Source organism: Alligator mississippiensis, chromosome 10 (genome assembly GCF_030867095.1).
Source record: "Alligator mississippiensis isolate rAllMis1 chromosome 10, rAllMis1, whole genome shotgun sequence".
Classification (NCBI taxonomy): Eukaryota; Metazoa; Chordata; order Crocodylia; family Alligatoridae; genus Alligator; species Alligator mississippiensis.
Window position 1 is genome coordinate 4,353,377 of NC_081833.1, and position 23,157 is coordinate 4,376,533.

General features: G+C 48.9%; 1 protein-coding gene across 1 annotated transcript in view; it reads left to right on the plus strand.

Annotated features, from left to right (window-relative positions):
• WSCD2 (WSC domain containing 2) overlaps window positions 1–19,812 on the plus strand; it is a 106,391-nt gene extending 86,579 nt beyond the window's left edge. Inside the window, exons 8-9 of the mRNA XM_019486781.2 lie at window positions 5,472–5,672; window positions 16,454–19,812. Coding sequence (XP_019342326.1) covers window positions 5,472–5,672; window positions 16,454–16,806 — 554 coding nt within the window. The 3' untranslated portion in view covers window positions 16,807–19,812. The remainder of the gene's footprint in view (window positions 1–5,471; window positions 5,673–16,453) is intronic.
• The last annotated feature ends 3,345 nt before the right edge of the window (window positions 19,813–23,157 follow it).

The window sequence follows — 23,157 nt, forward strand, 5'->3', positions numbered from 1 at the left end:
AAACTTGGGGACTTTGACTGGGCCAGTGCTCCTGCTGGGTCTTAAAGATGGAGATTCGTGGCAAGAGGGTCTGTTTGGGTGAATCTGACATCTTTTATTAGACCAACTTAAATTCCCTTTACTGGATATATTACCCCCTTGTTGTGTCCAGTCTTATCATGCTGCTGAGGATATCTGTTGTTTAACATGTCCCTGCTCGTGTGTTGATTTGTGTTGGTTACCCTTTAAATTCACGTCTCATTAGAGGCATTTTGATTTAATAACTTTTGGAGGCGAGTAAGCCAGTGCAGTTAACAGTAACCATCCTCCGAGAGAAGACCAGACACCTTCAGTAACCAGACCCAGCCTCACAAAGAAAGCACCGTTGCATCAATCAATCAGAGATAATCTCCCAGGCAGTGAGCTAAACTGCAGAGAGTTAGCTTAATGATACAGCAAAGCCAAGCCGTACATGGGCTGCCCATGCCTAGAAAGCACCGTCATCCTGCATTAACTGTCAGATACAGGGACTGCAAAGGGTTGACTTGCATGGATTTGACAGTGAGGCTCCAGGAGGCACAAATTGAGAACCCAAAATAGCACAGATGCCTAGTGACAAAATAAGAGACAGCGTGCCCAATAAAACTGCCACCCGGCTAGCAGGACCGTGCCCTGCAAGAATTAAACAGGAGCTAGGCCATCCCTCTGTCACTGTGCTTTCAAGCCTCTTGAAAAAATATCAGGAGCATTGCACTGCTGATCATCTCCCCGGCCCAAAACAGCTGCATGCATCTGGCACACTTTGGGGTGCCTAGCCTGGCACAGGGAAAAGGATCCTCGTTTTAAGATGTTTTGGATGCTTCGCAGAATCTGAGGACGTGCTTGAAGCCGAATGTTTTAAGGGAGTTAAGGCAATGAGGGATAAGTCAGTCTTATTCTGGAATAAGCATGTCCACACACTGCTCCTGAGTAGTTACTCCTGACTTAGCGCATGTGTAGACAAGCCTTTAGGGTTTACACGGTACCTAGTATGAAGGGCCTGGAGTCTGGGCTGGTGGGCTCTGCTAAAATGCAGCTAAAAAACCCCACCAGCCGTGACTCGGGCTCCCAGGTGCTGTGGCAATACAGAGGGTTTGCATTCGAGAAAGGACTGATGATGGATGAATGACAGATGGAAAAGAGGGCTAAATGCATATTGAATTTTATTTTAACTTGGCCAGCTCCGTTCACTCTAGTCTTGTAAATGCACAAAAAGGGAAACGAATTGGAGGAGAAGCTATCTATCTACCCATTTTTATTATTATTTTTATTATTATTATTCAGATGGGGGAACAGGTATAGTCAAGACTGAGATTTGAGCAAGGATGCAGATCTATTTGCTTTTTTTTTTCCAGCCAGCTCACTTTTCTACCGCCACAGAACAGGCCTGTCTAGCAGAATACATGCTCCTCCAAATAAGAATATATCTGCTTTCTAAATGCAGCAAATCCTCTTGGCCTTGTGCTCTAAGAGGCCAATCTCTCTCTTACAAATTAGACTTTTTCAGAGCAAGTGTTGTTGCTTACAGCAGGCACGGTGGCTTAGCAGAATAATACCGGCAGAATGTCAGCTCCCGAGGAGATGTGTAAAGTCCGCTCGCTGCCGCTGCTTGATTCCCCGAGCATGTTTCTCCTTGGGCTGAATGATTTCAGTGGATATCCATCTTATGTTCCTCTGTGACACGGAGAAATTATTTACCGAGTAAATATTTTCCTCTTTCCCCCCTCCTTGCCCTGTGAGGTCCCCAGAGGAACAGCAGCCATGTTCCCCCAGTGATAGAAATGCCGACAATACGACTTGGCTGGAATTACAAAGAGCCACAGCTGGGCTCAGCGCAGGGATGGGTGGAGCGGGAGAAGTGGCATCTTCGGAGGCAAGCTGGGACCACGGGGAGCTGTCCTCACAGAAGAGGAGTTTCCAGATGCGCCGGTATTACCCGGTGAAGCTCACTGTGGTAGGACATAAGGAGGACTTGCGGTTTACTTGACTAGCAGTGGCCTCCAAGATTAAATACTACAGTATGTCTTAACAAAAGGCTTTTGAAAAGAGAAAGAAACAGTCACAAAGCCAGCTCTAATACAGGGGAGGAACTTCACTGTGATAAGTTAATTCATCAATGCCTAACTCAGGTCTTGCTGCACATATCATGAAATCATCGAAAATTCAGGGTCACATCTAGTCCAACCCCCTGCTCAAAACAGGACCAGCCCTAACTACACCATCCCAGCCATAGTTTTGTCTAGCCAGTCCTTAAAAACCTCCAAGGAAGGAGAGTCCACCACCTCTCTGGGTAACTTGTTCAGTGTTTTACTACCCTCCTGGTAAGAAACTTCTTCCTAATATCTAACCTCAACTTCTCTTGCTGCAACCTGAGCCCATTGCTCCTTGTCCTGTCATCTGCCCGTACTGAGAGCAGTCCAGCTCCATCCTCTTTGCAGCCCCCCTGCAGGGAGGTGAAGGCTGCTATTAAGTCTCTCCTGTCAGTCTCCTCTTCTCTAGACTAAATAAGCCCCATCCCTCAGCCTCCCCTTGTAAGTCATGTCCCCCAACCTCCCAACTATTTTTGTTGCCCTCTGCTGGACTCTCTCCAATGTGTCCACATCCTTTCTATAGCTGGGGGCCCAAAACTGGACAAAGCACTCCAGATGTGGCCTCTCCAGTGTAGAATAGAGGGGAAGAATCACTTCCCTTGACCCACTGGCAACACACCTGCCAATGCAGCCCGGGATGCCATTATCTTTCTTGGCAACAAGGGTACTCACACTGTTCCCATCACTAGCTCAGCATGCAAACCCCAGAGCCAGACAAGACCCGTTCTTCTTGTCTTGTTATCCCTAAGGCCAGGTCTGCCCTGCCCAGCAGCGGTGTCTTCAAGCAGGCCATGCTGCCTGCTAAGCCGGAAGCACTGTAGCCATAGCTGTGTGGGCTAATGAGTGCTGCTGAGTGCCACTTAGCCTTCTCACTGGGTAATTAGCACACCTGCACGTGCCCTCTGGTGTCAGGGATGGGACAGCTGCCTCAGGGATGGGACGTTTACCTTGCAGGCATGCAGTAGTGGGGTCAGTGCCCGCTGCTGCTGGAGAGAAGGTACGGGCCAAAAGCCACCACCTTTATCTGCCGTGGCAATTCCCATGAGCGCCAAACACAAGAAGTATTCTTCCCATCATGTTTTGCAGTAGTATCCTTTGGTGCACGGTGCTGTACAAACTCAGAGCAAAAAGGCACTCCCTGCCCCTGCCAGCTTACAGTGCCATGCTGATTCAGCTACCTGGCCTGCAATGACTGGGATGGGAGCGGGAAAGTGGGGGCAGTCCACAGAAGCAAACTCGGTACAAGGATCACGGACGGAGCAGCTCCAAGTTGCCAGCCAGGCTCATTCAACACATAGATGAACACAGCACAGTTTCCCAAGCAGCAATTCTGCACTTAGCTGTACATACTGGGTCCCCACCTCTCACCATCTCTGCCCGCTGCCCGCAGTGCTTCTTGAGTCCATTCGTTCATTAGCGGCATGTATTTAAACTTCTTCATCCTGCCGTGTTTAAAAAAAGAAAAAAAAAAAAAAATCATGCGCCACCAGAATCTACGAACTAATGATCTGAAACATTTTGTTCTGCTGGCTAAATATCAAACACTATTGCATGTTTATTCTGGGCTTTCTGCTCATCGGAGAAGGCCAAGAATGTATCCAGGCAACTAGTAGATTAGCCACGATGTAGCTAGATTGTGCAGCGTAACGGAGGAAAGCAAATTACGCATCTCTAATTGATGTCAGACATCCACTTCCATCTTATCTCTCCCCCTAGCTTGAATCATCTGCCGCCACCAAATTTCCCCCTTTTTTATTGAGACATGCTGCATCTCTTCCTCAAGCAGATGGGCCGGTCGGTCATTGCCACAACTGGCATCTCGAATGAAAGGGATGGGGTGTCCAGGCAGGTTTGCATGGGGTGAGCAAAGCACGGGAGATCATAGCTTGGGTCATCAAGAGAAGAGGGTTTGGAGCAAATGCCATGCGTCTTCCTGTAAAGAGTCTTACAGCTGGTGGATGGCGGTGCCCAGGCAAAGTGACGGCGTGCGGTGAGGTGATGCAGCAGAAGAGAGATTCTTCACGGGGTCACATTCCTGCAATGATGAGGGTTTGCAAAGTAGCAGAGGCATGCATAGCCACGGCGGACAGTGGTGTAGGATTACCGGGGAAGACCAGGTGCAGGGAGAAGCGGTGACCTCTGAAGGGCCACCCACAGCAGACAGCTGAGCAGCTCGTCTTTAATTCGGCAACCAGCTGAGAATGAAGGGGGCGGCAGACTATCCTGATATGAAAATCCAGGCTGTACTGTACCAGCTCCCACACAGCATCCTGGCACCTCCAGTCTGCTAGAGCCACTCAGCCCCATGCCCGGTCTGCCCGGCCAGTTAGCACCAGTGACTACCCGGGGCCCCACACTTTAGGGGCCCCCAAAATTTTGCAACCGTTTTTTAGGGGGGGAAATTTTTGCAAGGAAGTGGCTCTCTTTGCATTTTAACACTTGCTTACTTATCTAATTCCCCCGATGAATATTAAAAAGATCCACGATACATAGGTCATCAAGATTAAGCTTGTAAGGGGCCCCAAATGACTCTTGCCCAGGGCCCCAACAACCCTAAGGCCACCACTGTCCACATCCAGCGGCTGCTGACCGCCTGGCCCAGTGGCGTTGCGCACAGAGAGGTTGGGCCTTGTGTTGCCTGTTGCCTCAGGCAGCCCGCTACTCACACTAAGTAAAGCAAAAGTAATCATTAAATATATATAAAATTGGGAAAATGGAAACTTCAGAAAGAAAGATTTATACGGTGATAATCTATCCGTACAGGTGAAATGTCATGATAATTTATTTTATGTCAATGATAAGAATTGCAATTTATTTTGTCATTTTTTGTACCAATGGTACCCTTTTCTTCTTACATTATGTACTATAGGTGTGTGTTTAACTGTATAACTATCAATTTAATACAGCTTTTCATCTATTGGGTCTGCAGAAAAGCAGTTGTGGTGGCACAGGCGGGCTGTGGAGGTTTGATAGCATGCTAGGGGGACCTCAGGAAGAAAGAGGTTGAGAACCTGTGCATTAGGCCACACACCAGCCTGGAGCCAAGGTGTTCACAGCAGATGCCAACAGAGCGCTTGGTCCTCGTGTTGCATTGCATTTCCCCATGCTGTGCTGTGCGGGACATGAATGCGATGGGCTTGCTCATCTCCAGCTGCTAGCGTACACGTTCTTGCCATCTGGAAGGAGCGTGCCAATGGATTTTAACGTGCCAGCTGTTTTCCTCCCAAAATATTTTGCAGTCTGATATTTGCCCTCACCCGGCCCTCCTCCACCGCCTTGTTGTTCTCTTCTTTCGCTCTCCTCAGGTCTTTGCATGTACTTATGCTCCCGGGCTTGTCTCTCTTGTTTGTTTGGCTTGGAAAGGGTTCAAAGGCGAGAGAGATCACTGGCGGAGCGGAAGGACCATCTGCATCAAAACCCACGAGAGCGGCCAGAAGGAAATCGAGTCCTTTGACTCGGCCATCCTGCTCATCCGCAACCCCTACAAGGCCCTGATGGCGGAGTTCAATCGCAAGTACGGCGGGCACATCGGCTTCGCTTCCCACGCCCACTGGAAAGGCAAAGGTAGGCCATCTCCCCCGGTAGCCTGTGGCAGGAGGTAGGGATGCTGGCATGCAGTAGCCATGCAGGGACATGGTTGGGAACACACGCAGGGCACCTTTACACGGGTTGTTTTGGGAAAGGTAATGGCTGTTCTCCACGTCCTCTGGGGGCAGGGCAAGAAAGAACAGGTATCAGCTGCTAAATGGGAGATTTGGGTTGAATATCATACAATCATAGAAACTGAGGGTTGGAAGGGACCTCAGAAGGTCATATCTAGTCCAACCCCCTGCTTAAGACAGGCCATCCCCAACTAGATCATCCCGGCCAAAGCTTTGTCTAGCCAGGTCTTGAAAACCTCCAAGGATGGAGAGTCTATTACCTTTGTGGGTAACCTGTTCCAGTGTTTTACTACCCTCCTGGTGGGCAAATTCTTCCTAATATCCAGCCAAAACTTCAAAGAGCACTTTCTGCCTGGGAGGGTAGTTCAGCGCTGGTCCTCCAAGGAGTGAGGAGACCCTTAGCATTGGAGGTCTTCAAGAGCACGCTAGATGAATGTCTGTCCAGAAAGGATTGGGTATAATGGACCCTGCCTTAGGGCAGGACTAGATGGGCCCCCAAGGTCACTTCCAGCCCTGTATTTTCTGTTTCAGTGCAAAGAAAGGAACAGTTGTTTCCCCCCTTTCCCAGCTGGGAACACCGAAGCACAGGAAAGGGAGGCTGCCCACGGCAGTCTGTGGCAGGGCTGGATGCAGAGCCTGGATGCGCTGGTTCCTGTAGCACAGTGTTTATGGCTACACTGGAGGCCTCCTGCTTGCTCTGTGCACTGAGGGGAACTCCCCCCAGACCCCACACCCAACTGGGAATGGGTGGAGAAGGGGAACTCAGCCCCCTGCTTTGCAGCAAGTACCCCAGAGGAAAATGCTGTGCCCAGCTCTGGGAGACCCGGCTGGCAGAACGATGGCCAAAGCTGGTTGCTCCCATCTTTGCCTTTGCTCACCGGCTGGCCGATCACCATCCCTTCTGTTGGGATGCAAAGTCCAGCCTCTCCTGTGCAGAGCTGAAGTAGCATTTGAGGAAGAAAACGACCCTGCAACCTTTGCCCCTGTTGTCTTCAACCACCCTGGACAATCGAGCGAGGCAAAAGCACCCTCCGTGCTTCCCACACACCTACTCTGGCCCTGGGGTCCCACCATCCCATGGATTTGAACTGCCCGTAGGGGCCTCTGTGCGCTCTGCCAAAGTCGATCCGGTTCTCTAATTCCCACTTAGTGGAGCAGGGCAGGAAAACCTCCAGGGTGAGAGTTGCCCCCTTGGAGGCCAGAGCCGCTCTCAAAAAGGACTGACTTCACTGATTTACAGCACAGCAGAAATCCCCGTGAGACCTTTGTACTGCTTCCGGATAAGGCTCTTGAGTACCCGGCCATAAATCCTCTTGCAGCTTGATTGTCCTTCCCCTCTTGCTGGACGTTGCCCCTCAGCATCGCCTCCAGGGCAAACCCTGGCTCCTCCAGACAAATCAGCTGCCTCTTTTTTTTTGCTGCGGGTGCACCCGGCTGCTCGGGAGAAAGTACCTTTCCCCCGCACGGAAACATATTGTGGATGGTGGTTAATTATAGCAATTTACAAATTGCTGTTGTGGAACTGACTTCATGGGAAAGAGTTAAAATATTTAGCTTGATTGAACATCTGCTACCCTTAATTCAGAGTTTATTTAAGGGGATCTTTGTTGGTGGTGTTGTTGCCGTCGTGGCTGTTATGTGCCTGGATTGCATTATTGCCATGTGCTCAGATGCTCACTCATTCTCTTGGCTTTTTGACTGCCACGGTCCAACCCCCAGTTTCAATCACTGCCAATTTGTGGGTGGCATGGTGCCGTTGTCGATACAGTCCTGAGAACGTGGCAGGGATGCCACCTGCCAGCGGGACTTTCCTGGCTGGCACCCTGCTTCCCAGACACTCCTCTGAGGTGCAGCTCCCCACCCCAGGCAGACCAGGGGAGTAGGGACTTGCTGTTAATGACCTGCAGCAATAAACCATGATGCCCTTCGATCTCTCTGTGGGGACAGTGTGATACACGATGGGAGAGCCTATTCTGCGCCCGTTCTCCACCCTCTTGAAAGAGCGAGGATCAGAGATGCTCACAAGCCTCAGCGACCCAGCGCAGAGGTGTTGGAGTTCGTGTTCACCAGTAAGTTCCTCCCCAGTCTGCAGGTCCCCTTCCCCTCTAGGGAAGGTCCCAGCAGAGGTAATAGGTGTGCGAGGGCATACTGACTTCTTCTTTGCCATTGATTTTTGAAGGTTTGGAGGGGAACTCAATTGCTCAGTGGATTTCCTGTTGGCCAGCAATATCAGATGAACTGCTCTGCAAACTCAGCTCCTCTCTTTATCTGTAAAATGGGTAGAGCCCACGTAGTGGCAGTAGAAGGGTGACTGTTACAGAAATTGTCCACTTCAAAGGCAGACAGGAGGGACAACCAGGCAGGTTCAGTCTGCTTTCCCTCTGGTCTTCTTTCTTGGGTCTCTGTGCTCGCTGGAATACCAAAGGATGGGCTTTTTGGCCATGTGGACAGCTATCCCAGACTATCCCAGGCACCCCAGGCTGTTTTCCTTCAGATCACGGCAGGAAGTAACAGGCTAGATTTGACTTTCCACTGCCCAATTCAACTTCTTTGGTGCTCACCTAGATTTACACCCATGTAAGATCACACAGGTCAGAAACAAACCAACCCCATCTCGTTATACCAAAGACCAATGATACCTGATAGCTCTTTAAATCAAGGTCGGGTAACAAAGACAGTCGGCCATTTCTGCTGTTGATATTTGGGGATTGAATCCTAGGAGCTGTGCTTGCAAAGCTCTGCTTCTGTTTGTCTAGCACAGAGAAATGCAAGACAACCCCTTACCTGATCGGCACAAAAATGGTCACTTAAGCTCTTTTCTAGCTAAATTGCGAAGCTGAATGAGTGCTTTCCTAACCGTACCCATTGAACCTACTCTTGAAAGCTTGCCCTGAATAAAACGCCATTCAGGGACAGTCAGTAGCCAGACATTCGTGTGCATGCATGTGTGTATGTGTGCGCACACACATACACCAGCTAGGAAGAGGGCTTGTGATTATTCACTAATTATAGGAATAATTACTTTTCTGAGAGACAGTAGAGAAAGAAAACCTCAGAGAAGCTCATATAAGGGACAAGAACACCTAGCCCTCCAAACTGAGCAAACAGCCCCCAAAAACTGACCATAAATTTCTTGTTAAATCCAAAAGCTTGTTTTTGATTTGTGTGGAAACCAAAATATACCACCTCCTTCTCTAAGGCAGCCCCATTTACCTGTGAGAGCAATCAACTATTGGAGCGACTTGCTGAGGGATATGGGCTCTCCATCACTTGGAGTGCGTAAATTAGAACTGGCATCTGTCTAAAAAACTACGCCACAGATCAAACCCAGACAGGGGATCTTGATGAAGTATTTACAGGGGAAAATTTTCTGGCCTGCGTTATGCAGAAGGTCAGACCATAATGGTCTTTTTTGGCCCCAACATCTATTCATCCGTGTCATCGCAGGACTTTTCAAGTTCACTTTCAATATTCCAGCACCTGAGCCCTGCCAGTGCGAGTGCTGGGGAAAAGTCCATTTTACACTGGCATATGCCGTTGGTGCCAGATTTGCAATTAGCACTCTGTTGCCTAGCTACAGGAATCATCCGGTCGGTGGGACAAAAGAAACCCAAGAGGCAATGCAAATTATCAACACGGGGCAAAGTGAGGGCAATTCACCTCTTATCCTGGGGGTGGGCTGGGGAACTCAATTGTATATCAGCCTCCTCTGAGCCCTGTGCTATGGGGGTGGCTTTACACATGCTGACTATTTGTATCCAACACCATGAATAACCTGCGGAGCAAACAGTCTCCTCCACAAAAATTCACCAGGAGTCACAACTATATGTACCCACATCACAACCCCCAACAGAAGCAGCACCTTCAGTCGCTTTTTAGTTTAAATCATTCATTCAGCTCCATGCAATACCTTCTACCAACAGAACAGTCCCAAAGCATCCCCCGTTTCCAGGCCAGGCTAGCAAAGCAGGCAGCATTGCTGATGGCAAGCAGCAGAGTACAAGCGACTCCAGCAGAAATGGGGAAATATATCTTTGTGCCCTAGCTGGCTTAGATATACAGGACCTAATATTGCAGAGTTATGGGTCTGTCAATAGCTATGAAACAGTGCCGTGAAGAAAGGCGGCTTTCATTGCAAATGGCATTCATGTGCATTCGATTAATCTCTGCTTGCGGCGGCTTTGCTGGAAGGCAGAGAGGAAGAGACCTGGGCTCGGGAATCCGGCGCTGATTTGTCTTTTTTACTATGCATGATTTTTTGTTCTCCAAAGGGCTTGAGGGGAAAAGCTGGAGAGAAATATGCTGCCTGGCTCCCCAAAAGCTGAGTATGAAAACCAGCTTGCAACAAGCTGAGGGTATGTTTGGAGCCTGGTGCTTTTCGAACCAGCTCTTTGTGGTCCAATTCAAACCCGGGAGCTTGTATTGTGTCCCAGGCTCCCTGCCAGCGATGGACTGAGGCTGGTGGAAAACCTACCCTTGCGTCTCTTACCTAGTAGATTCAGGTCTCTGTAAATAATGCCTCCCATGGTAATAACCCTGGCTCCCACTGCACTTGGGCTGGATTAGACCCCAAAGGCCTCTCGGCATAATCCTTTGTAAAAGGAGAAGCTGCATTACTCAAGCATCAGTCGTGAGGCTGTTTTCCCAGCCTCCTCCGGTTTTTACAAGCCATTTCCACCATGCCCAAGCAGGCCTTGCCCCTGGGGTGCTATGGAGCTATTAATTCAAAGCACCAGGGTGAGGTTGAGTGCATTTGCTCCTCCGACAGCCCTTGATGGCAGCGAGGGCATGAGCAGTGCCTCATCCAGGAACCGCGTCGGCGGCCGCAGGGATGTAATATTGCTTATTCTTCCCACAGCAGTGACCTCCGGGCCTAATGAAGAGGGAACAGCCCTGAAAGGCAGGAAAGAGATGATTAAATTTCTTTGCTAGCTTAATCCCTGGCCTTCCCTCTGCGAAGACTGTCAGTTCTGCCACACACGGTGCACGGGTTGTTTGTCTTGCCTGACCAAGCGATTGGTCTCCCTCTTGGGAATCGGTTAAAAGACACCCCACTATACATCAGACGTGACTTTAATCTCCAGCAGCATCAAGGAAGCGGGGAGATCCATCAAGCATTCAGCGAGGCGCCCGCCCTCCTTGCCCTCTGCCCAGGCATCGACTTTAACCCTCTGCTACCGGCCTGCATTAATTCAACCAAGCATCCTTGCTCTGAGCACAGAGCGGGGCCAGAGGACAGCAACCGCTAAGCTGTTTCCCCATCACTGAAATAATGAAATGGGGGAAGCACCTCCTTGGGTGGCAATGAAAAAAACTAATGGGGAACGCAGTCTCCTTGACCCATGCTTTCTGCCAGGACACTGCGTTGGTTTTCAGCGAAGTGAGCGCAGGTCAGCGTGGCCGCCCACTCCAGGGATTGCATTCCTCTCTGGTTCTCCTCCGTGTACGCAGAATGGCCTGTGCACAGCCATGCAAACATCACCCATGTCAGCGTGCCTCCTCACAGGCCTCGGAGGATCCTGCCTCGGTGGGGGAGAGACACAAGTTCACTTCCCTACTCAAGAAGAGTGCTCTCCCTGTACCTGAAGAAGGGTGTTTGTACCCGAACGCTTGCAAAGAACAATTTTTTCTAACTATTTAGTTGGTCTAATAAAAGATATCTCATTTACCTAAAGGACCTCATCTGGCAGAGCATGTGAGCATGTGGGAGAACCATTAGGAAGCACGTCCCACATTTGCAGCTACATTCGGGTGGCACTGAGTGCACGGTGCCACTTTGATGCCCTCCATTTTGGCCCTGCATACTGATGCATGCCACCTGCCGCAGCTTGATGGCCCCATTGCTAGCGTTCACCCCAGCAATGCAGACAAGCCCTCAGAGATACACGTGAAGTCACGGGCCACTGTGGCGGTGGGACCGGCATCTTTACATCCCAGTCTGAATATGGCGCATGCAATTTCACTACCAACAAGGCAAGAACTGGCATTGCCCACAGTTGTGTTTAGCCCTAATGCTTCCAGCTTTGACGGACTTCAGCTCAGCCAGGAGTGGGATTCGACCTCCACGGGCCCTACAGCGAGCAGGACAGATGACATGTCTCTCCGTTTCCTGGTGGAACCAGAAAATGAGGAAACCTACTGCTTTGGGTTCAACCCAACCAGAAATTGTTTGAACTTTTCAATAAAAAGAGACTAATCTAGTCTCTTTTTATGACCAGGTTACAAAATGCCTGGACGCAGGAGTAGGGGTTGATGTCGTATACTTAGACTTTAGGAAAGCCTTCGATATGGTATCCCATCCCATACTGGTGAACAAGTTAAGAGGCTGTGACTTGGATGACTACACAGTCCGGTGGGTGGCGAATTGGCTAGAGGGTCGCACCCAGAGAGTCATGGTGGATGGGTTGGTATCGACCCGGAAGGGTGTGGGCAGTTGAGTTCTGCAGGGCTCGGTCCTTGGACCGATACTCTTCAATATCTTCATCAGCGACTTGGACGAGGGAGTGAAGTGTACTCTGTCCAAGTTTGCTGATGACACAAAACTGTGGGGAGAAGTAGACACACTGGAGGGCAGGGAACAGCTGCAAGCAGACCTGGACAGGTTGGACAAGTGGGCAGAAAACAACAGAGTGCAGTTCAACAAGGAGAAATGCAAAGTGCTGCACCTAGGGAGGAAAAATGTCCAGCACACCTACAGCCTAGGGAATGACCTGCTGGGGGGCACAGAGGTGGAAAGGGATCTTGGAGTCCTAGTGGACTCCAAGATGAACGTGAGTCAGCAGTGTGACGAAGCCATCAGAAAAGCCAGTGGCACTTTATCGTGCATCAGCAGATGCATGACGAACAGAACCAAGGAGGTGATACTTCCCCTCTATCGGGCGCTGGTCAGACCGCAGTTGGAGTACTGCATGCAGTTTTGGGCGCTGCACTTCAAGAGGGATGCGGATAACCTGGAGAGGGTCCAGAGAAGGGCCACTTGTATGGTTAAGGGCCTGCAGACCAAGCCCTACGAGGAGAGACTGGGGCACCTGAACCTCTTCAGCCTCCGCAAGAGAAGGTTGAGAGGCGACCTTGTGGCTGCCTGTAAGTTCATCACGGGGGCACAGAAGGGAATTGGTGAGGCTCTACTCACCAAGGTGCCCCTGGGGGTTACAAGAAATAATGGCCACAAGCTAGCAGAGAGCAGATTTAGATTGGACATCAGGAAGAACTTCTTCACAGTTCGAGTGGCCAAGGTCTGGAACGGGCTCCCAAGGGAGGTGGTGCTCTCCCCTACCCTGTGGGTCTTCAAGAGGAGGTTAGATGAGTATCTAGCTGGGGTCATCTAGACCCAGCACTCTTTCCTGCCTATGCAGGGGGTCGGACTCGATGATCTATTGAGGTCCCTTCCGACCCTAACATCTATGAATCTATGAACCGCCGTGTCTCCAAACATTTCATTTCAGGTCAACCAAAAAAATAAAATCAAATCTCATTTTACCCCAACATGAAACATCATTTGTAACCCTTTTAAACTTTTTGTTCTTTTTATTAACTCAAGCTAAATTTTTAAACCAAAAAGCATCGTTTGAAAATATTTAGAGTTTAATTAAAAAAAAACAAAACAAAAACCAAAATAGGAAAAATTGACTTTTTTGGACATTTAAATAATTTTCCTCCTGGTTTTTTTAATTGAAATTATTCACTAAAATCAGGCCAGTTTTGCAACTAGCCACAGTCCCTCCAAATGCTGCATTTTAAATAGATCTATTATTTGTCAAAATAAAACACCCAGCTGCATAGATTTGCCCCAGTGGGCTTTTGATCCTATTGCCGGTCCGGATAGCATTTAATGCAAGAAACAAATGGGTCAGAAGCTGATTCCTGTCCAGAACCAGAACCGTGGCAGATGTGCGGGTACCACAGCTGCGCTCGTGTATGCGAGAGAAGCATCTACCCCAACGTGCCGCAAGGAGGTCATTGCTGTGACCAAGATGCTAATTTCTCCTTCCAAAAATAGAGGCACATCAGCTCCGTGCTGAGCAAATGTAGCGGTTATTTCTTAAGGCACAATTATCAGAGCTGCCACATGTGAGGAGACACGGGCTTTGCTTTCACCCTCCTGGTTGCTGCTGCTCTTGAATACAGCTGCTGATCATTTTTTTTTCCTGGTTGCAGCTGTGCTTTTCACAAGCCTGGGCTGAAGGCTCTGTAAAATCAGTATTTTGTTCCATGACATTAATTTTATGATATCCCTGGAGTGGTTCCAAAGCAAAGTTTTATGTGATATGATTACACAAGGTGAATTGTCCTGTATCTGTTTAATGAAACAGATACTGTGTTTAATGATTCTTTGGGGAATTAAGTACAGTTAAGCTATTAATCAGGCATTGGTTCCTCAAGGAGGAGTAGAAGAAAGAGCAGGTACCCAAAGCTTTTTTATGCATCATAAGATACATATATATTGCACCTCCAGCAGAATCATAGCTTATTATTGATGTTTCATTATCCTTTTCATCACCTGATTTTTATGCGAGGATCAATTAGGTAGAAACCTTGGGGATGATTGAGAGAATCTGAGAAGCCTAGGGGATCTGCTGTCTAGCTGATCCCACCAATGAGATTACTAAATCGCCAGCCGGAGAGCTTTGCGGCAGGTATCAACAAACCCATTATTGTTCCTTTTGGGATGAAGACTGAGATATTTGTTGAACTCCTGGTTTGGAGCAGCAGAGAAACCACCTTTGGTCCCAGTGCTTTTGTTCACACGCACGTGCATCCAGATAGACATACACATTTCATGGCTCAATGGTTCAGATAGCCTGGTTCAAACACCTTTGCTCACACGCACGTGCATCCAGATACACACACACACATTTCATGGTTCAAATGGTTCAATGGTTCAAATGCCTTTGCTCACATGCACGTGCATGCAGATAGACACACAAATTCCCTGCCCCACTTCTATTTTCAGTTGTGCAAACCCTTGATACCAAGCAGCGACCTTCAAGACTCAGCAGAGCGATGGGATGGCCTGTTTGCATTCAGCTCAATTCAGCACAAGACAGGTGGCAATCATAACCCTGTGGGTGAAACCAAGAATCTGTTTAGTTTGCAGGAATTCAGAGATGGTGCTGATTTTAAATGCACCGGGAGGGGGGAAAACTTACAGAGGCTGCGGCAGAAAGTGAAAGTGGAGAGAAGAGAAGTGCTACATTAAGTCCGTAGTTGATATTTCCAGCTCACTTGACGTGGTTGTCATGGAAATTGTATCAGTTCTGTCTACAGTCAAACCAATTGACTACAGAGGCACAGTTGGGGAAGCCGCGAGCTAGAAAGGTACTGGATATGAAAGAAGTTCCAGGATTAAATCCAGCTTTAGGAGAATTTGAGACAGATTGATCTGGAAAGGTCAGCAAGGTGATATAACAAATATCACCTGTGCTGCGTTTAGCATGAGTTTTGCAGGCTGTCAGAAAAGACTTTGACTCAGCAGATGCGTTGTAGAAAGGGCCTGAATTTGGAAAACAGGAAGACTCCTGAAGGGTGAGACAAGTGAAGTCAGTTCAGTCCTGTCAGATGACAATTAAGTTTGGAAATGAGACAAAGTACCTACCCTGTGGCTCAGAGCTGCCAGAGCCGTGTCCAAGAGAGTGCCACAGCCCCCAGCGGAAATGCTGCTGCACTCATCAGAGTAAAACTTCACTGGCATCATCCTATGCCCATTCCCTGCCTTTTGCTAAAAGATCTCATTGCAGTTTATAGCAGTGTTGGGTCCAAGGGATTTTCCTATAGATAAAGGCTCACTGGGGTCATCTGACCTCAGCAGTCTTTCCTGCCTTGAGTAGGGGGGCTGGACCTGCTGATCTCTGAGGTCCCTTCCAGCCCCTAACTTCTATGAATCTAATGAAAGCTAGCCAGGTCCTACTAAAATGAATGAGAAATGGCTGCAAATGTCCTCATCTATAGTACACATCAGCTATTTTGTTCAGTATAGGAACCATTCTGAATTATAACGTTGCAAAGCCAAGGTGGAACACAAGTGCCGCCATCAAATAGAGCGGGCATGAGACAGACAGCTGTCTCCTCCAAGCTTACATGCAGGGTTCAGGTAGGCAAACCATGCTGTGGGTTTTCCTCATGGTCTTGCTTTATGGCTTGAAGGGAAGTAGCAACGAGGAGCAGCTAAATTTTCTGACAGCTGGTTGTTGCCAGCAGTGGATAACATTGATCATTAAAGCGCTGAGCCTGAGCATCCCTTCTTCTGCATGGGTCAGGGTGGAAAGATGCTCTCTTTCAATAGCTAAGCTTCAGTGCACTCCATGATCCACCGCAGATGCATCTAAAAATGATCACTCAGCCTCCCATATAATTGTGTCCCCGTCTCCCTCCCACTTCTTAATTTCCTGGCTGTGTCCCCCAGTGCCTCCCCTCTTCTTCAAATCACTCACGGCCTTGATCTGTGGCGAGGCCCTTCCATCATCCTCCCGTTACGTTGCACCATTCCTGGTTGCCCTGTCATGACACTTTGAACAAAATCCATCTTCACTTGAGTGACTGATATAAAACTGAGCAGAATTTAGCCTCCTGTTTTCTGTTTCCAGAGGGTAAATGTTTACTAACTGGCAGACTGGTCATGGAGCCATCTGCATTGTGTCTAGTGGTGCGACCAGTTCTTTTAATGGATTTCTCTTCTTCTTTCAGAATGGCCCGAGTTCGTCAAGAACTACGCTCCCTGGTGGGCCACACACACCCTGGACTGGCTGAAGTATGGCAAAAACGTCCTGGTGGTGCACTTTGAGGACCTGAAGCGGGATCTCTTTGTCCAGCTGAAGAGGATGGTCAGCCTCTTGGGCATCATGGTCTTTGAAGACCGGCTCTTGTGCGTCGAGAGTCAGAAGGACGGGAACTTTAAGCGCTCTGGACTGAGGAAGTTGGAGTACGACCCCTACACCCCCGAGATGAGGAAAATGATCAGCAAGTACATTAAAACTGTGGACACGGCTCTGAAAGTCAGAAACCTCTCAGGAGTCCCAGATGATTATTATCCAAGATGATGACAATGACAGTTGGGGGGGAAAGGACTCTTACCCGAACCAGAAAGGCTTGGTTTTCCCAGCCAGTACCTACTTCCACCCAGTGGGTGGCTTTCTTTTGATTATCCATCTGCTGCTATTAGCTGTTAATCAACTCCATGCATGAGACCAGAGCGGTCACGAGTCATTGCTGAGAAGACGCCTCGGCAAACACATCGACGTGACTAAGCTCTTTGGGACCTGCAGCATTGCGAGCCCGTGCTTGTGACATGAAAACCTTCACCATTGCCGTCTCTGACGTCTTCTCTTTCTTGCCGAGTGGGGTGCGCTTTCTTTTTTCTGTTTTACGCCAGACTCTACCAAGGATGGAATAAGGCCTAGAAATGGCAGACGGGAGGAACAGCCCGTGATTCATTGTGGGAGGGTGGGGAAGGAAGGGTGACATGGGGCTGAATGGGGATGTGGTGTTTCAAACTCAGATCTGATGTCATTTCAGCTGGTGCATCCCTTCCCAATAATATAACTATTTATTTATAACCTTCTTAGGGTCCTGGGTGGTGGTGGTGGGGCCATATTTGTAGCTGACATTAAGAGCAAAGCTTATTCTGTGTTTGCTGGGCCTCATTCAGCTCTCAGGGCTCACTTCAGCAGTGCACCTTGGCATAGACTTTGCTGTACCAACTTGAACTTAGGTTTTTCACAGGCCAAGTGACCTGACCACGGAGTTATAGCAGAGGGAGGCCTCTGAGTCTCCTACAGGAAATGTCCCCCATTTGACAAAATAATTAAATATTCCTTAGGCTAAAGAGAGAGAGCAAGGGGCCGAGGCTGCCTCTACAGCCTAGCAGTCAAGGCCTGCAGGTGGGGTGCAGGGCTCCCAGTTCAAGTCCTTGTTCCTCCTCCTGCCCACAGTCGCGTGGTCCCCTGCAATGTCCTCCCTCAGTGTTGCCTCCATCAGGAGAGCAAGGCCAGCCAGGGGCAGGATCCTGCCCTGGGTGCAAACAGTCCTGTCATGAGTCCCGGATAGCACCGTTACCGTTAGACCGATACTTGCTGCTTCATAAGCACAAGGTCATCGCACAACGGGTCCACTTTCCCTCCCCACTGCATCTGGCTGCCTTGTCCGGCATGCCCAGGTCTCATGATAGGGATGACCCTGCATCAGGCAGGGGGTTGGATATCCCTGTGGAAGTCCCCTCTGCCCCTACTTCTATATGAAGTGCAGGGGCCACACAAACACCAGGTTGTCAGGCACATTAGCCCATTTGACAGGCTTTTTTTCCCCTGTCAATTGGAATGGAAATGAATAAAAGAGGCAAATGAACCAAAGGGAGGGTGACCTTCTCAGCTGCTGGTCTCCTAAACTTGCGAGCCACAAACACCAGGGGAAGACCATCATCACTGCACCCACCTTTGGAGGAGTTCAACTCATTGCTCCTAAGGCCAGCTCCTAAGACCCCTGGGCAGGTTGTCTCTCAGCCTGGAACTAGCTGGACATTAGTGTTTGCAAAGTCTAGAAGTGGATCTGGATTCAAAGTTCTGTGGAGAGGGAAAGCGCAGATCTGCTTGTCTGGTGCAGGCAGATCTGGGCTCGACCTGCTGTAGTTCTCAGGCTGGATCAAGCACCCCGTTGGAGTAACAGCAGAAAGGATGGAGCCCTTAGCTGATTAGAATGGGAAATCTCCCAGTTGAAGAGCACGCTATACCATCATGACCCTTAATGAGCCCTTGGTCTACAGGGAGGCACCAAGAAGGTTTTGAGAGAAGACGGGTTAGTGTAGCACGTCCCCCAATCCCGACAGAGCCTGATTTGCCAGGGAGACTTGTGAAGTCAACCTCGGAAATCCTTTGATGGGGGGGGGTCTGTTTTTCCATGAGGACATTTCTCTGTCAGCTGCCACCAAGGCCCATATTCAGGGGACACAGAGGGCTTGAGGAGTTTTGAGGCCGAGCACGCTTAGATGGTTACAACCAGGAGCCAGTGGCTGGAGCTGGACACCACTCAGAAGCATTTCCCAAGTCCTGCCTACATGGCGCTGTTCGCTCAGACGCGTGCACGTGTACATCCGAAGGGAGCACCACCCCCATTACCGACCCCTCCCACCACCCCAGCATTTGGGTTGCCAAAAGGCAGCAACAAAAACCAAAGGACCTCTGTGCATTTAGGTCAGGCACCGTTTTGCAAAGACGCCTTTCCGAAGAGCTGCATGCGGCTCCACAGCAAAGTCCAAACCCCGAGATGAGCTTACAATTCATTTCCAAATGCTTTGCTGCCCTCAACGTTCCCCGCCCTTCCTACATAGTTTGCTAGTCCCCTTTGGATGTAGATGCAAAAGCCATAATACTGTACGCAGTCTTTTTCTATAGTTAGTTATTAGTTATTTGACAATTGGCTTTTAACTCTTGATAGAAACCTGTGCACAGAGATACACACACACACACACACACACACACACACATGCATACACACACACACATATATATATATATATATATGTATGTATGTGTGTATGTATATGTATATGTGTGTGTATACACACACACACACACAAACACATCTCTCTCTCTAAATATATATATATATATCTTCACAGAAAGCAAAGAAAACTACATTGAGAAGAGGAAAATTTAAAGAAATATATTTTTTTAAACATGTGAAAGGAAATGACATAGCCAAATGGGGAAAAATAATCACAGCAACAGCAGGACCATGCAGTACATTTTCCTTTACTTTTAAATTTCTGCTTTCTTTGGGGGTTTAGGCTTCCTAGGTGCTAAGAGAAGCCTTAGGATGCAGGCCAGGTCATCTCTGAATGTATTTTGTAAAGAGTAGTGATATGTTTTTAATTCTTTCTTTAGCAAATCATATGAGGGTTTTTGTTTTCCCTAGGAGACCAGATGAACTCTGTCCCGCTAGAGGAAGTGATCTGATTTCCCTTTCTTTAATTTGTGGCAGTTCCCAGGCTGCTTACCTCTGTCAAAACAATCCTCAGGTTAATGCCATCTATTAAATGAGAGTTTTGTCGATATTCTGCCATGTGCTTGCATGTGTTATGGGGTGCGGCACACACTCACGCTGGCAAGGACATCTCCGAACCAGGTACTGTGCGGTGCTCACGTTATATTACCTATGCAATGCCCAAAAAAGCACTTTGCAAAGCACAAGGCTGGCTGCGGTCTCTGAAGCGAAGAGCCAGCCCTCTAATCGCAGGTGCCATGAAAGCAAGCAGGAAGGGATGCAGGACAGTGGAAAGGAAGAAGCAAGAAGGGCTGGAGGAAGGAGCCAGGGATAAGCTCTGCAGACTAGGGATGGCATGGTGGCTTGGTTACCTTCTGGCTTCTTCCAGCTGATGCCAGAGAACTGGCACTAGAGAGATTGCACTGACACCATTAATGATAGAGAAGGCTTTGTAGCAACTGGGAAAGGAGACACCTGTGAGATCATCCAGCATATACAATGAGCACTGTCTTTCTCTGCCCCCCAGCCACTGTCCATTCCTGGGGAACATGAGCACTCGACACATCCAAATAACAACCACTGGTTCTTTATAACTGACAACCAGGCAACAGCAGCCTTGGAGAATCCCAATGTGCTTGGAGCTGCACCCGAGACTTGCGATGAACATCTCCGCTTTCCAGTCAATCAGCTGTGCCAGGATATTCACAAGGATCGGCTGCTCGGAGAGATCCTCAACCCTCTCCATTCTCCATGAGGCTGGGAGCATCCCAAGACCAGTCTCTTCCCTGCACTGCTTTGGCCCCTTACGCTCCTGAGCGCAGGTTGGCAACAAAACCCTAATTCGGGCGACTGTTGCAGGGCATCAGCCAAGGTTCAACATATGAGCAAAATGAGCATCTAATCCTTACAGAGGGTGTCATTAATGGATAGAGCTGATTAAGAGAAACCACTCTTTGTTTTCCTGCCAGAACAAGCTGGCTTTTCCACCGGGCGTAACGACGTGTCCGGTTTGTGATCGCTGTGCGTGCCGAGAACAAGGAAGCCTAAAGGGCACAGGCTTTGAAGTCAGTTCAGGACCTCCAGGGAAGGGCTGTATAACATGAGGTTGGTCACAAAGGGCCGGTCTGTCCAACGTACACACACCAGCCATTCAAAGGCCTCGGCCCCCCACTGCCAGGGGACTATACAGAGCCCCAGGCCCCCCGGTACGGAGCTGCCCTGTAATCAGATCCTTTCCGCAGCTGCTCTTGGAAACACAGCAAACCCCCCAGATCCAAATACACGGGGCTCAACAGACAAACCCCAGAGCAAGGCTCCCAGCGGCGCTGCCCGCACAAGCCAGCAGTTCCCCATCAGAATCAGACTCCACGGTGCCTTGAGCGGAGCTAAGCCAATTACCCGGCCAATCATCTAATTACAGAGCAGCCAGAAAATAAATACAGGTTAATGCTTCAAAAAGGCCCTGCTGTGACTCACAGGTCAGGGCCGGGCCCCGTTTGGTCACCAGGGCCGGGCCCGTGTCTGCGCGCATCAGTGATGTGTACGTGTACCGCTCACCCGTGCCAAGGGTACGAGGAGCACGGAGTGGCAGCCACCCTCCTCATCGCATGGATGGGGGTTTGCCACAGCATGGTCCAAAGGACACAGGGTCTTTGTGCCCAGCAGCAGCTCTCAAAGGGCTGCTCTGTTGGGAGGCAAAGCCCTTGGCAACCTGCATGTGCCGTGGGATGGAGCTTGCCAAGTGGAGTTCAGGTCTGGGAGGGGAGAGGGCTGGGACAAGGGGGTCTTCCAGTCTCCCCATTTTTCAGTGACGTTTGAGTGGTAAACCCTATCCCTACGACTCTTGATGCCTCTCTCCTGAGCTCCTCAAACCCATCTTTCTTACCCCTGGGGTCCTATGGCTATGGGATGAGACTCTGGAAAGCTGTGCCTGTTCACAGCAATCCTTCAAAGCTGGCATGCCACCCCCTGCTTTTTCTTAGGAGCTGGCAAGGAGTCTTTTTGGGGCCAACCTCTTCCCAGGACAAATTCTTTCCATAAAAAGTACGTGATTAATAGGATTACCAGCTAAACACTGCAGATAATAGCAATGCTTCATGAACCCGAAGTAGCTGCTTCACGATATTTTTATTACCTTGGGTGTAGTCTTCACAAAAGGTTTATTCCATTGCACTCCTGTAAGCTTAAAGGCAACTGATTTGCTAGCAACAGTATATTTCTCTTCACTATTACAACTTTTTTCTGCCATGGAATGGTATAGGCTTGGTGGAATTCATTCTCTTTCTTTTTGCCTATCACCTTATCCCTCCTAGGTCTTTTTAATCATTATTTTTAGCCATGCAATTGTCCCAAAAACTATAAATGGTGTGTGGCTTATTCTGAAAAGTATCATCTGGAAAGGGATAAAATTTCACTAAGCCCCCTTGGAAATAATTAAAATGGAGAAAGGCCATTAATCTCAGAGATAAAGGAATTACGAGTCAATAATGCACACATCAAGTGTGCTCCTCACTAAATTTTCAATCTAAACCTTATAATCCCCCCATGATTAGAAATAGTCTGGGACTGATGGTTCTGGGCCTGCTGCAGGGGTACAAAGGCAGCACATGCTGTTGCTCTCTCCGTGGTATTTCCAGTGCTTCTGTAACCGTTTTGTGTCTGACGTTGCAGCACTATGCTGCTTTCTTCAGCGAGGTTTTCTTGCTGCGTCTCCATGAAGAAAGCCGCTGACCATCCTCCACCTTGCGTCATTGAGGGGACATGTGTTTGGAGCACCTTGCGCTGCTCCGAGACCGATGCCATCCGGGCACAACCTGGTCTCTCGGTGAAGAAGTCTCCAGGCCAGAGCCCAGTAATGTGCTCTAACCACAAGGCAAAGCTTCCTCTGCTATTTTAAGACTAATCAAATGTGTAGTGATTATTACAGTTCTACTCCAAAGTCAGGTCCTTATACTTGAGGTCCTTTTACACATGCAGTATTCCCAGAGGAGTGAAGAAAAACCTCCCGTACGTCCCAAATCGGACGATCTTGATCTTTGAACCACCCTAGCTTTTCTGAGCAAGTTGCCTGCAAACATGTATCCCACTTGCAGTGCTTCGAAAGTATTCCTGCATCCTACTGCTGTCAACTGTCCTCAAGATGAGTATCGTGCAAGTTATGCATCCCCGAAGAAAGTTCATTTTATTTCCTTTTGATGGAGCACAATAGATCACTACAAAGAAGTCTGGCACATCAAGTGCTGTTTGCCACTGGTGCGACTCATCTGTTCGGAAGCAGACAAGCATTTATATTGTGCAAAATGCGGAGTCAAGCAAGCCACTCCAAAATAACAGGAGTTTGTCTTGATATCTCATGGTCTCAAAACACGACTCTGACATTTGAGGACTTCATTTAGGACATGTGGGACTAGCTA